Source organism: Oxyura jamaicensis, chromosome 7 (assembly GCF_011077185.1).
Source record: "Oxyura jamaicensis isolate SHBP4307 breed ruddy duck chromosome 7, BPBGC_Ojam_1.0, whole genome shotgun sequence".
Taxonomy (NCBI): domain Eukaryota; kingdom Metazoa; phylum Chordata; class Aves; order Anseriformes; family Anatidae; genus Oxyura; species Oxyura jamaicensis.
The window spans coordinates 9192480-9208128 of NC_048899.1; the positions used below are offsets into that span (position 1 = coordinate 9192480).

The 15649-nt window shown below is 37.0% G+C and overlaps 1 protein-coding gene across 8 annotated transcripts in view; it reads left to right on the forward strand.

The window, feature by feature from the left end:
* MYO3B (myosin IIIB) overlaps positions 1-6077 on the forward strand; it is a 192474-nt gene extending 186397 nt beyond the window's left edge. For all 8 annotated transcript variants that reach the window (XM_035332279.1, XM_035332278.1, XM_035332273.1 and 5 more), the window contains 3 exons: positions 3196-3302; positions 3677-3723; positions 5027-6077. In XM_035332279.1, the coding sequence (XP_035188170.1) occupies positions 3196-3302; positions 3677-3723; positions 5027-5162 (290 nt within the window). In that variant the 3' untranslated portion in view covers positions 5163-6077. The remainder of the gene's footprint in view (positions 1-3195; positions 3303-3676; positions 3724-5026) is intronic.
* Positions 6078-15649: the final 9572 nt, after the last annotated feature.

Here is a 15649-nt window from a genome sequence, read left to right on the forward strand (position 1 = left end):
TGAGTACTGCAAGGTCCTGATAGATTGACTTGGGCTCTTATGTACCAGAAGAACAAAAAGAATAACCAGTAGTCATAACAGAGGAGTAAAGAGAAACCCAATCCATTTGTTTACTTACAAATACTTTGTACTCTCACAGACTTACCCTTCTGCCAGTTTCTAATTCCTTTCACTGTGAGCAACGTCAATTTTGTGGTAGCTTCAGGGAAACATCCGCATGAGCCTGCTCACCCATTTGTGTCTGCCTGTCTGGGTTCAAGTGAGGAAAGGAGGAGGACATCCAGAGCCTCAGTCTACCCTACACAGGCTGGATCAGCTGCTGTAATGCACTGGGCAGAAGGAATTTTACCTACTCTGTGTTATTTCTGCACTGCAGTAAAAAAATAAAAACAAAAATACCAATAAAGAAGTTGTACCATTAGGAATTTCTGCTTTCCTGGAAGAAGAGTTTTCTTCCAGACAAAAGGGAGGCAAAAATACCGTACTTCAAAACTGGTGCTAAAGGACAGCCCGAAGGAAGCGGCTGTGCGCACTCTCTTATCTGGTCTCTAAATTTGTAGTAAGCCCAGGAGTCCGGGCATGCCAGAGGCTCTTGGCACGATGTGGGTGCAACACAAACACCCTGTTAATGATAGTCGTGCTGCTGCTATTAGTATGAAAATAAGTGACTTTTTTCCTCTTGGAGGCCTAAAGTTTGTCATCAAAGCTAAATATTTTAGAACACCATTTAAACTGCCTATTCAACTGCTGAGTGTTGAGCACATGTTAATACAGTTTTCTCCAGATATGGTAGTTTATGATAAATGTTACCAGATTTTGTACTGTTCGTGTAGTATGCTACTAAACACTAAGACAAATGGGCCCACTGAAAGGGTATTTCCTTTGGAGGACACAAGCTGCAGACCACCCATGGAATACACAGAAATAATTAAGTGTCAGGACAAAAAGCTAGAACAAAATATTAGTGTCTCAGAATCCTAATGAATAAAAGACATAAAAATGAAGACTATACACATAGATGTTTTGAAAAATAACATCAGGCTACAACAGCATTTTGGGTGAAAGGAAGAAAGAGTACCCCATCATGTTGTAGTGCTGTTTGAAAACTTCTAAATACTAGTGTGCTGTATACTTACTTTTGGCAAGCTGCAGAGAGAAGAGAGAAAGTATGCAGAACTGTGAGGGGCTGAGTCTTTATTCATACTAGCCTCTTGGTAGACTAAAAAAAAGAATACAACTTTTGGATGATTATCCATCAATTACATCACTGTAAAAAGAAACTGATTCGGCCTTGCAGCTGAAGACATCGCTTGCAAAAATTGCTGTCTTGATGAGACAGAAAGCTCTGAGATCAGTCTGAATAACTTTCAGAGCATGCATATATAGAATAGACTGTAGTAACAGCAAGTCTTTGGCAAAATCTTCAGAGACTTCAGAGAGAAGAAAATTTCATCTATGTCATATCTAAATATTACAGAAAAATACTTTCCAAAGAAACAGGCAATATTTGGGCACCTAATTGCCCCAGCCTCTCAAGCAGTATTTTCTGGAACAGCTTCTGCCTTGTCTGGATTTATACAACACAGGTATGTAGCAAAGGTTTGGGCTCAGCTGTCATTCTTGAGCAAAAATATAAAGGTATCCTGAACTTGAAATGTATATAGCATTGAAGGTTTGGGCATCATAATTAGCAGCAATGCAAGCATATTAGTTAAAGCTTATTTTGTATTACGAGAAAAATGCAACATTTCTCTATAAAATAGTTTTTATTTTTAGCCCCAGCTCTCCAGTCGGTTTCCTGATGGCCATTTAACCTGCCATCCCTCCCAGGTGTTGTGAGGGAAATGATGGTTGGCACAAAACAAGTGCTCCCCTCCCATACAGGCACTGCAGTCCCACACTGAGAAAAAAATAATATCTTGCAGATTTCACTGAGCAGAAAGTACAGTGGAAGAGGGAGAATCTCCTAGAACAGTCAGTCATTTGGCTGAAAAAGCCCGGGTTCAAGCATGTCCTCTACCTCACTCAGTAACTGCAGAAAAAGACAATAGTTGCAGACTGTGAACCTGTGTGTATGATAAACCACCTTTTTAATATTACCTGCTTGTTAAGGCCAGGTCTTAAAAATGGATTTGTTAGATTAGAGTCCTCCATCCACACAAGCCATATTGACTTCGGTTTTGAAGTGTATAAAGGAACTTATGTGCTACTTGATCTTTGTGCTGGCTCTTTGTATCAGAGCATGTTTCCCATGCAGTATGGAGTGCAAATGTGGTAAGATTTATATTTTTCCTTTGGTGCCACCAAAAATTCTTTTTGTTCGTACTGTCATTTTTAATAGGGAAATGTCTGAAGAGTCAAAGACATTGGGAAAATTATTGGAAAAATTAATGACCTTTCCTTACCCACCACACAGTCTTTTAGTAAACAGTGCTTCTGTTTCATCCTGAAAGTAGTAGTTCTGATAATCCACAGGATGTGCCACAGAAAATGCCTGGTAAAATAAAGTACAGCACACCATAATGTCTTTCTTCTTTAAAATGAAAAAAAAAAGACAAATGAAAATAAAAAGGCTGTTAGTTCTTTTCAGAATCTTCCCCTTCTGAAATATTTCCTTCATCTTTAAACTCTGCTTTCCAGATGACTCTAAGCAACTGTTACTCTACAGTGCATCGTGAATTATATTAAGAAAGCGTAATCCCAAACCCGTCTGATTACTCTGATTAAACAGAAAGCCATGTCAAAAAGTACTCATTTTATATAATAAAAATGGTGATAGAGTAAGTCTCATCAGTCAAAGGGCTGTATTGCTGCCTACGATAGAAAAACATTTTTGCTGCTGCTGAATGATATATCCCTAGCTGGTCATAATATACCTAATTTCCTGCTCAGATAACAGAAGATGCTAAGATAAAGAGTGAAAGGAATAAGGAGCTGTGTGATGCAGATATGTGGAAGAATTAAAAAATGTTATAAAAGTAAGAGTAAAGTTATGCCTAAAAACTTGTGTTTGAACTAAGTTTCAAAACAGAAAACAAAGATCCCCAAGTTTCTGTGTGCTTACTTTGAATAGGACTTGCTAATAAATCCAGGACCAAATAGGACAGAAGAAAGGACTGTTTACAGACAAAAATACGCTGAGACGTTCACAGCACCTGGCACAGCTTAAAACTAAATTGTGTTATCTTACTGTAGGTTCAGAAAACTGCCTTGAACAGAAGCTGAGAACACCTCGTCGACGATGTCAGCAGCCCAAAATGCTGAATAGCCCTGAGGACAACATGTACTATAACCAGTTAAATGTGAGTTCAAAGTGGCAATAAAGCTGTTTTACTGGCTTTGTTTCCAGTTAATAATTCTGTTATTAATACCTGTTTCAGCCCCTCCAGCCCCACCCCCACGTTCTTCTGCTCTCGTCTTGAACATGTGCTTATGCTCTTTATCTGTTGCTTTCATGTCAGGATGTCTGCCTTCACGGTGAATAATTGATGTGGTTTATCAAAGACGAGCAAGATGCATGCTTCATCAGGCTCACTTGAGCCCTTTGATCAAAAAAATTATGCTGTGACTTCTGATATTATCAGCATCTGCTTGCATTCAACACAAAATCACTTTGAATTAAAAATTAACGACTTGCTGCTTTGCTTTGACTGTGTGTTCTTGGCCCTCTCCACAGGGAACTCTAGAATATCAAGGGAGCAAGAGGAAGCCAAGAAAACTTGGGTAAATATCTATCTTCTTAGTTCTAAGCAACTGTAAACAGAAGAAGTCCTTTGTGATATTACAGAATATGCAAAACTTTCTAGAGAGGTTTCTAAAAATAAACAATTAACATATCTCTGTGCATTGACATTGGACATTTTCTACAGAAGCAAATGTAAAACTTGTGTGTACTGCTGTCTGCAGACACTAGAACTGATTCTAACAAAATATGTTCCCCAGCTTTCTCTGAGTACTACAACTACAAAAAAACCTTTATGTTTTCAAATGTATTTGGTACTAGTGAATGGTCCCAGATGAAAGGTGTTGAAACAGAAGTCCTCTAACCTATAATATGGACAGAAGCCCTACCAGCTTTGCAACACCACGCTCACAGTGGTATGCCTTCCTGAGGGAGCATATTTTAAGAGCTGACAGACTTGCCACTCAGCCCAAGAGGGAGTTGCTTCTTCTCCATTGGACTGAGTCAGTTTTTATTGTCACATGGACAGTTACCTCCTGGCAATAGGTAGAAATCACTGAAAACAATTTATAAAAGCCAAGCTGGCCACTATGGAGTTATGAAAACATTTCACTGACTGCTCACGTGAACCAGAGAGAACTGGTGTATGCTGGGTCTTGAAAAAGCATCTGCTCCAAAAGTTTACAAGAATTTTCTGTATCATTTTCTCACTTTTTAATTGGTCGTCTGAATATGAGCGTATGAACAGGAGGGTCAAGGTTAAAGCCCAAAACGTTACATGACTGAGCAAAATTTGATATATTTGATTTCTCTCCCCTAGATTAAAAAGTCTGTTTTCCTGTTTAGGGAACAGAATCACTAACATGGGGCTGCAGTGCTATTCATACATCACAGGAAAATGAAGGTCCCTTGATGTCAACAGGGCTTTCCCCCAAAACTGGTGATGTGATCTTTGGTTCATATGCACAGCAAACTGCCAGCTGAAATACATTACCAAAATCATACCATATATATGGAACATATATAGGCAGAAAAGCCACATTGCTCAAATGAAATGGCCATTGGAGGCAAACAGTTGGTCTATCGTTCTATAAACATAAAAAAGGACTACATTGCCTTTCTCTGATCCTTAGAACCATTCAGAGTATAATCATAAGAAAGTAGTAGCGAAGTAAAGGGCATGTGTAAAAGCTGTGTCTTTCTGATCAAATCATCCCAGACTTTTTTTTTTTCCTTTCTTCTTATTAGCAGTGTTCATTTTCACATCCACAGAGAAGTTTCTATTTCTAAAGATATTGACAATTCATTTTTTAACTTAATAAATGTTGTTTGTTTTCTTTCAAGACAAATCAAAGTGCTTGATGGAGAGGATGAGTATTACAAATCACTGTCAGCTGTTGAATCAATCCCTGAAGATGACAGCTGTCTCAGTTCCCCATCTCCTTCTCCTCCAAGGGGAGTGTCTTTTGCTCAAAGCTGAACTCACTTTTTTGACTAATACTGGTAAGAGTATTTTCATGCTGGTAATCTCTTCTAATTAATTTTGTGCATGATTATATAATATATTAAAAAATACAATTTTGATTAGCAACTTCCTTTCACTAATTTATACATGGTTTTGCAGATATTAAATTGTATTTCCATAAACAATTCCAGTAAAGGGGAACAACGCTACCTGTACACGTTGCTGTTGTTAACCAACGTGTTTCTTTAGCAGCAAGGTTACTTTGTGCAGTTCCAGCCCCTTCTTCCCTGCTCCCCCCAGCTGCTGTTTCCACCCTGTGCCATCCCTTCTGTTGTGCTGGCACAACTGCTGTGTGGAAAATAAGATCAAGGAACTGATCTGGATTAAAAGAATGCTGTACTAAAAACCATCTTTTGGGGTCATAGTGAAAATGTTCAATATTTCATTAGATTGATATTAAAGCACTATATTTTGTAATTTTCTGTGCATTGTATGACTTTTAACACTAAAAATGAACAGAGTAAAAACATTTAAAATAAAAAGTGTCTTAATTTACCTCATAAATATTTTTCTTATGAAATGTTACTTTACCAGAACTTTTACTTGAAAAATATTTCAAATATAAGAAGCAAACCAATTTTAAAGCTAACATTAGTTGATTGCACAGACTGCTTTATATAGCCGTTGGGACTGAAACCATCATTAAGACTGGATATTCTTGTCATCCATGCAAGTATGTCATTTCTTTCTTAACCTGGGCTTAATCTCTGGGCTTCAGTGATTCCTACTGCCTTCTTGTATGTAACACACAACAATGTTATCTGTGAATTTTTCTATTCACTTTTCACTTTCTTTCCAAATCCTTAGTGAAACAATATGTAACTTTCTATGGAACACTGAGACGCTTTGCTGGTAACTTTTTCTGTGACAAAAAAAAAAAAAAAAAAAAAAAAAAAAAAAAAGACTACTTAATCTTTACTTTTAGTTTCTGAACCACAGTTTTGATCTGTGATAATTCTTTGTTTCTTTTCCATACAACCTCTTGTCAAAAACTTTCGGAAATAAAGTCTTTGTATGTATACCACCTTGTAACTTTGCTCAAAATGACTTTTTATTTTGTTTTGAGAAACCATGCTGACTAAATGTGACCATGTTTCATATTGATTTAATTATGACACTTGTTTTTATCTCCCCTCCAATGGATTTACCCTGATCCGTGCTAACAAACCTTCCTCCTTGTGGAGGTACAGTCCACGCTTGTTCTACGAGTTAAAGAATTTCTTGCTATCCAAATCCACTGACTTCATCTTTTCAGACACAGGACAAAGAAAGATGTCATTGGAAACAAGAGGCAAATTTAGTCAGAGCATCCCTAAGCCAGAAAAGGGTTTGAAAGTAGAAAAGGGAACAATGTAGATAAGTCAGCAAAAGCTTTGTCTCTGCTAATAAACACATAAATGCTCTGTTGTTCCAAGAAGAACAATCCTTCATTCGTTCTTCACCCAAGATGTAACAAAAGATTGAAACTCAAAGTTAAAATCCTTCAAGAGATCGAAGTCCTTCAGTTCATTCTTCATTCTCCTCCGCTGTGCATCTGGGCGTGGGCTTTAGAGTCTTTAAAATTTAAGGACTCCTTAAACAATTGAGAATTTGTGAGTAGCTGCTGATGAATTAATGATATTAGAAGACACAATACAAATATGAATGGCAATTTACATGAATGCATGCATGCAGATCAGTATCTTTACTTTTGGTCAAAATATAGCAAGAAGGAGTTATGATACCTCTTAAAAAATAATGTGCAACCTTTCTTTCCTACATAATACATAAACTCTCCAGGTCTGTTAATTTGCAACATATCTGAATGGAAAATGACATTATTTTGAAAAGAGTCAAGTGACTTCCTATATTCTTATACTGGCATAGATCATAGGGAACTCTAGCAATATTGATGCTTTGTGGTTCCATCCGTCTTTTTTGAAAACTACTTGGGAAAATAAATTATTATTGTTTGTGCAATGCATATTCTTATTATGCATGGTTAGTGTTTATCAATTGTTTCAGTTAAATGGTAGTGAGGCTTCCACTTAGGTGTTACGTCACTTGTCTAAAACCAGAAGCTTACCTTACACTGAGTAATACATTATGCTGGGTAGCTGTATTAATTTCATAAAGAAGCAACGGGAAGTGAAAAATAATATATAATTCACTGAAGCACTTAAGCCAAAACCTAAGTCCCACTGAAATCAATGAGATTTCAGCATATGATTAGGTGCTTTGCTGAATGGGGCCTGAGTTAAGAAGAGCAGCTTCAGAACATTAAATAGTAAGCACAAGCTAAACGCAAATACTCCCTAGGTACATTCCTTAGGTCCTTCTTTTTTCTTCTTCCTGATTGTTAAGCTTGTATCAATCTCAGTCATCAGAAATGGATTTCAGAGAGATTTTGTGTCATATTTTAAGCACCCCTTGATCACCCAGAAAGGGTAAAATACAATGTTTTCCTTGTCACGTGAAGTGCCACTATCTGCATCTGCTGTAATTTTTGAATTGGTTTAATGTCATTAATGTTCTTATGCTGAAGTTGCTATCTGAAAACAACTGTGGAGTTGCACATTTCATTCTTGCAGCTTCTTGGGTAGGAACTGTGCATAAGGATGGTCTGTGCATTGCTTTCTTTCATAACTTACCTCCCTTTCTTCATTTGCTTCTCGATTGATTCAGTTTGTGCTCACTAGGTAACACCTGTGAGGTGGCCTTTTCTCATCCTTACTGTAGCACACATCTCTTTAGATTAAAGGCTGTATCCTCAGCTCGCCATAGATCTGTGCAGTTGCATTAAAATTGGCAAAAGATTGATGGATGTGTTTGTCTGGGTTGATAAGTGCATGAATAGGAAGGTGGCTCAAGTGTTTTGAAGTGCTTCTTTCAAAATTCTGGCTTGCATTACAACTGTGTTGCTGAAGAGATAATTTCTTTAAGAACCGTCCTGAGCATCAAATCCAATAAGAATGGGGGAGTAACAACATGCTTAAAGTGTGGAGATGTTGTATCCAGTGTACCGAGAAGCCATCGTCTCCTGCTGGCTGCCTGCCTGAGTTCTTCCTTTGTGTGACAGGGGAAGAAAGCATGTTTGCTGTCCGCTAGTCTGTGGCTGCTCTTACTGGAGGCACCATTGGCTGGCCACCAGCGTTGAATGATGGTTACAGCAATGATTGTGTCTGGGTTCAGGAGACAATATTGGTCCCCATAAAAGCAGGATTGTTTAATATTTTGTAATACAGCCTGCTCAATAGCCTCTATAAGAACTGAGACCAAAGAGTTGCTACTTAGCATAGCAGCTTCTTTGCTCCAGCATTAAGGTCTGGCTCTGTGTGGGAATTCAGTGAGAGCTGGAAGGCACTGCTAGCTGTGCATGAATGTACCACGCAGAGCATGCTTAGGAAGGGGGGAGGGAGCCTGTGACTGAGGAGCAGAGGAGGAACAGCAGTTTTTGTTTGCATGAAGTGATAAAAAGCCTTGCACTGTGGATGCAGTACAGGAGTGTGCTACTGGTGACTAGTTGGCAGAATAGATTTTCACGGTTAAAGGTGAAAATAAAAGAAAAAAGAAAAGTTTTTAAAATATAGTTCTGAAAATATATGAGATCAGATATGAGGACAAATGCGTAACATGTCATGTCATAAGAAACAGGGATTATGCAGGAGACGTGACAATCTGGTGTTTGTGGTCAGTGGGAGCATATCAACATGAATTGTTTAGATTTTCTCATTTGGTCTTGATAGCATTTAAGTATTGTTCTCTTTTATTTCCTTTCATATATGTTATCCTGAAATATTAATGTATTTTGCTTAATAGTTCATAACATCCTGTTCTTAATATTTTATAAAAGTAAGGAGTTTAAATCCTGTTATAAAAAACTAAAATTTCTTAGGCTGTGTGTGTAATATATTTAATGCTTTTCAGCAGATAGGAGAGAAAAGAGTGAAGCTCAACAAGGGATTTTAGATTTCTTCTGCAGACTTTAATGGCACTAGAAACCAGTTCCTTGCTGACGACAATTTCAGCCTTTCAGTTATGGTAGCATGAAAACTTCTCTCTGTGCCAACCGTAAATTGGGCAGAGAGCTTTTGAAGATTAGCCCCTTTCATTTGGTAATTTTAAACTCGCTTCTCACTTAAACATTTACATCACTTCAGTAACATAAAGGAAGCCTTAGAATAGGAGTAAATTGCAGCCGTCTTAAATTTGCCCCCACTGTGACCTCTCTAACCTATACACCTTAAGAGTGGTGGAAAGGGCTTTTGTGCACTGAAGATCTTCTAAGTAGTCCCCGTCATGCTGTCCAAGGACTTACTTAGAAGTTTATAAAATATAACTCTATATAATGTGAAACTGAAGACTTTGTTAAGTCCAGTCAGACCAAATGCCCATTTTCCTTTTTGTGGCAATGATTGGAACGAAATTTTTCAGTGGTAGGTACAGAAAATAACCAACCCTGGACATTTACAAAGCCATCTTCCTAGAAGGAAAATTTCTTCCTAATACTGTGCAAATACTGATTATCTTGTGCCATTTAGTGTAGTTGCTAATGTAAGCATCATGCTTTTATAAATATATACTTATATTTTGCTGTATTTTGTATAATTGTGAATATTTACACTTCCAAGCAATTGTATCACTGTATTTTAATTCCACTAAATTTCTAACTCCTGATGCATTTTAGTGGTACGAGCTATACTTGGTATATACATGTACAAAACACAACATGGATTTTTTGTTTCAGTTTAAAAGAAAATGAATGTATTTAAACATGGTCCTTTCTAATTGAAATGGACGCCTTCCAATGTGTTGTCAGTGTGTAAAAAGGAGCTACCGATTCACTTTCTTTATGCTACTTTTTACATACCTCCAGTGTACTTTTCATTCAACATACATAGTTGCAGGCTATAAAGATCTGTAAGGAATCTCATAGTGTTGCTGTTTTCTGTATGTAGGTATCTTTAGTTTTTGCTATACTTTTTTGAACAGTAGTCTTGACTGGATAATCTCTAACCTCATTGGTATAACCAACATCCTTTATAATGAAGGAATACTTTTTTATTTATATCTATCTTATATCATCATGAAAAACAGACATGGTTTTAAATATAGATGATATTAAAAATTAAAAATATATTAAAAATAGAAGATATGTAGTGGTTTTAGGTCTAGTAGTCTTATTCAATATTGAACTCAATAAACAGTAGGAAAACAGTGTGAGTTTCATATTCATAATTATTTGGTTGTCTCTGATAGTGCGGCACATGTATGCCTAATTCCTGCAGTATTAATATACAGTGGTCTCATTTTCGAATTCATTGATCTTTGCTTGATTTTAGGTGTATAAGGACAGATGATCAAATCTCATATTTTAGAACTTAGATCCATCACTGTAAGTAGAATTTCTTCATGAGTTTCTTTTTTTAGTGAAAATGAGGAAATATGTAATTTGGTAAAAGAGATTTATGATATCCTGGAGAGGGAGTAAAGAGGTAGTTTTGTAGTGGAAGCAAATGCCTATGGGTCAAGATATTTGGTTAGTACTAGAAGCTATTTTGTACTAAATTTAAAGGGATGTAAAATGAGATTTAAGCCCCAATCTTAAAACTAACCCTTAAAAAAGATGTTATATTTGAATGCTTCGTTCCCTTATAAGAACTGAACTGAACAGGTTTTGTATAGTAATGAGATGAATTAGCAATGAGATAAATAACTGCAGTCAATCACAACCTTATTTCTCCTTCCTATTTTTTTCTTCTCAAAACAGAGAATTTTGGGAAGTAACCAAACTCTGGCATTATGTAGTATCTTTGGGTTAACCAAATACATAAGAGTGCATATGATCAACAATAAGGCCATAAGGCACAGAAGTGTTATCCTGTATTGGAAACAGCTAAGTAGTTTTACTATTGTTACATGCACAAGACATGGCGTGTAATAAGCTTATCCATTCTGCTTTTACCTCTGACAACAAAATATTAAAAATAACGTCAATTTTATTGTTAGCATTAGAAATGCATCTTGTTAGTGTGTGCCTTTTCTTTCAGACTGTTCACCCCAGGAGGAGTTGTAGCAGAGTGCTTTTTAACAGAAAATGTTCCTGCTTGACCACAGAGCAGGATTCCCAGAGTGATGGAAGTAGCACAGGACGCTATGAAAACCCAGGGCCTGGGAGCATTTCTCTTGGCCAAAGCTGGAGGTTAAAGAAGTCAGTGAGAGACTTCGTGTCTCCTTCGTGCTGGGCACTGCAACTGGTAAGGGAGGAGGTCAACAATTCAAAAAAAAAAAATAGCACACTGTCTCTTCAAACACAGGCTGACGCCATGATTCATCTTAATGGATTTCTCAGGAATTATTGGAAATTATTTTATTAGATGTATAAATCCAGAATCAGTCAGAACAGTAAATATATTCATAGTGTTACAGGGGAGTGTTTATTGTAGTACTCATGTGCTGTGATGTTAGAGGACATAGGAACAGATAAGAGAAAAACACATCTTAGAGTTATGATTCCAGAAACCAGATTACATATTATTGATCAAGCCAGTAATTGATTAAATTCCTGGCTTTAGCTTGGCAGGCCTATTGTGTTTTTTTTTTTTTTTTTAACTAAGTTGCAGAGAGCGATTATTTTTCCATAATTTAAATAACATTTTTAAGATCGTTGGCAAATGGAAATAGCAAGTAGGTGGAGCAACACATTTGCATTCTTCTGCAAAAGGCCAAAGTACCAATTTCTGACATATCTCCAGTGAAAATTTGACTTGAAACTCTCATCTTGATCTTTCAGTGAAACTAATACAGTGGCAACATAGGCTGGAGGCAGTCCATTGGGCTGGAGTACAGTGCTGGGAGGGAGGGAAAGAGAGAGGGAGAGGGGGAGGGAGAGAGGGAGGAAGGCATGAGTGGGCTGTGTCCCAAAGTTATCATGATAATGACTATGGTAAGTCTCTGATGAAGGCCTGTCTAAAACTACAGCAGCAGAGCTGGGACATCGTGATGTGAGATGTGCTGGTGGGGATGGCTGAGGCCAGGAAGAGAGTAACAGGGTCTCGTGATTCTGGTGGAAGTGATCCATGGAAAGCTCCGTGCTGGAGTATGGCATTGTTGTATGTCTGGGAGGTGACAGTATGGATTTGCTACATTGGAACCCTTAGCAAGGGGAGAGAAATGTAGAGAAAGTGTTTTCACAAAATTGTCTGACAATTTATTCAGTAATTTTTGTTCTTACTGCTACTTCCTGTTACAGGCAACAAATTCTCCAGTTGCATTAATTGTGTTAGCTTATCTATAGGCTTCTCTGACAGTGCAGCTCGTACTGAGATCACAAAATCTTTGAAACAGAAACTTCTGATTTTGCAATTTCTACCACCACAGGAATGATCACCGCTCAGCACTGCCACAAGAAACATAATTACAAATAATCTACTAATTTGAGAAAATTGACAATAATCTAAGATCCCCAAGTCCCATACGTTTCTAAGACAGCTGAATACTGTAGGTGAAACAAACGAGGCAGCTAATTCTGTCAATCCATACAGCTGAAACCTGGGACAAGACAGTATATTAAGTACACTGTCCCTAGTTTGTCTTTATGTTTCAAGATGAAAGTAAGCTGTAAAAGAAAAATAACGAATCTAACCACTGTTCTTTGTATTCTTCATACATAGGATTAGTGTGATGGAAGTTTACGTCTAAATTCAAGGTAAATCCTGTATTTGATGCAGGCAGAGACAATTTATTTGATAAAATGGATCTGTTAAAAATGAAGTTTTGAAGGAAAAACAAAATGAAAGGCTTCATAAAACTGCATCTTTTGATAATTTGTGTTACAATCTCCAGCATTTTGAACTCAATGCAGATTTACAGCTGAATTCCAATTGGAAATTGGTATTGATTGATTATGTTGCTCATTTAACATTCCAGCATGCGGCAACAATAATGCAACAGACTGTGATAAAATGGGATGTGATCTAACAGGACATGACCGATGGACGAGTGCAAAACGCTGGGTCTGCTGGTAGTGCTGTGCAGTAGTTCAGGTTGGCATCTTCTGTGCTTTGATTGTTCATTTCATTTTGCTGTCATCCTACTGAGTTGAACATTTTAAAAGACACAGCGTTTTTCCATCTGTAAGTCATGGAAAGACAGATGGATATGGAAAAACTCCACCTACAGTGCCTTGACTGAATGCCATTGCCCACTTAGTGGTAGAAAAATCCCTTCTGGAAAATTAAAATGCCCTTAAATATATTATATTGTGAAAAGCTCTTTAGTATAGGAAATTACTGATCTCTTACAATTGAATTTTTTTAATGAGTACAAGTAAAACCAACTGGTCCTTATCAACAGAGCTGCTATATTATAAACACCACTTCTGTTACACTGAAGTTAATCCCCAGTCCTGTTACAAGCAACTCATCCTTATTAAAGTAACATTAAGAGCTTCTTTTTATTGATCTGCTCCTTTCACTTAATGATAGGAACTTACTGATGTTTTAATAATAACCTTGCAAGCTTTATCTTATTTTACTTCAATGTGTGTTACAGAAAGATGCTATGGAAACTAACTTAGCATAAACATTTTGCAGATGTCTTTAAAGGTTAGGGAAAAAAATAAGATTTAGTTGCACTGCATGTTAACAAAGATGGCTGAAAAACTAGAAGATAAAAGAGAGCCTCGAGTATGAACATCAAAGAATTGTTAATGACAAGAAATACCATTAGGGTTAGCATCCCTTTTGTTTCAGCCCCCTCACACCTGCAGTGTGTTGCAGATTCTGTCTTTGTTGGCACGTCTGAATTACTTCCATTAGCATTTATAGAAAAGTGGCTGCAAAACAACAGAAATGTACCCCTGGTTTTCTCTGTTGCTCCAAAAAGTCAGATATTAGGTTCTCTGTGGGTTTCCTACAAGGTACAGTATCTTATTGTAAAGGAGACTATAGACCCAGGATTCCGTTGATTGCAAATGAGCTAGGTTGAAAGGAGAGGGCAGCTTTTGTTATCGCTAGAGAACTAATATAAGCAACTACAAGAAGCACACATAAGAAGCTCAGACATTAGCAATAGCAAAATCAGAGCGTGAAATTCAGATTAGCCCTCCACAGGCTGTGAGAGGGAGGGGGTATTGGAAGACTTGGCATGGCTAAAGGTGTAACCTGTTTCATTTGGCCCCTGAAAATTTTTAACAGATGGTGGGACCAGCTGTCTTTTTCAGCCATTTAATAAACTCTTCGGTGGTAACAGTTTGGGAAGTGGGGGGTTTTGAGTTTTAGGCCAGAGGAAAAAATAAAGAAATCTGTCCCAATTGTCTTTGCCAAATAGTGAAGTCTGGAAACATTATGAAAAGTTAAAGTGAAAAATCTAATTGATGATACTGTCCTGATTATCCATTTCAACAGAAGAGGAAAAAAGAACTGTCTGTGCCCAAGTGGACCAGTGCATGAAAAAACGCCTATTATGTTGTTATCTTTATCTGTCATTTTAATTTCAGCTCTTGCAAAGGAGGCACATAATGAGAAATTTTAAATGAGCTGTAGAATGAGAAACTGTCTTACTTTTTGAGACATGATACCATGTCAAAGTAACAGCCAGAGTGATGTCTTGTATAAAAAAACAAACCCAAATCTATGTTGAGCATAAGATAAAGTTCACACTGTCTGCCCAGGTGAATACAGCAAGCAGTGAACTTATTCTGACTTGCATAACACGGTGATATAAAATGAAAATAAACTGCCATTTTAGAAGCATATAGCATTCAGGCTCTAATAACCTTAGTAATACGTGGGGGGTTGCTTATTATGAGGGTTTCCAAAAAAAAAAAAAAAAAAAAAAACCACTGCAATTCTGTTTCTTCAGTTAAATTATTTTTTTTTAATTATAATTTCCAACACAGCACTTAAATAAATGGCAACTCTCAATTATATGAGATGTTTTATTTAAAAAGCATGTCTAGTGTCTTTGAACAGAACAGTCCTTTTTGCACATTTACATGCTACCCAGCTGAGCAGCCAACCCTTCCATTTGACAAGGGCTTTGTTCTGCCTACAGGCCTATTATAAGCCTGAGATTGTTTGCCCTTAATAAATTGCAACAATAAGACAGAAACCTCTTTCAAGTTAAGAGAAATAAAACACGTTGCCTACATAGCAAAGCATATGAAGTTTAATAATGACAACAGAAACATATCTACTAAATCTCATTTGCTTTGCTCCCAGATCACTGCGGTTAAGATAGCCCAGAAATGTTAGCTCTTTCCGTACATTGAACAAAAGATTAAAGAAAACAACAGTAGGACAAAACAGTCCTAGCTACAGTTTTGTTGTTTTTTGTATTTTTTTTTTCCTTCATGATATAAAATCATGCCGGATGCTAGGTAAGGAGACTAGTGGGAGCTAAGCCTGAAAAAAATAAAGTGAACATGATTAAATGTAGAGCAGAAAAACGTTTTTAACTGA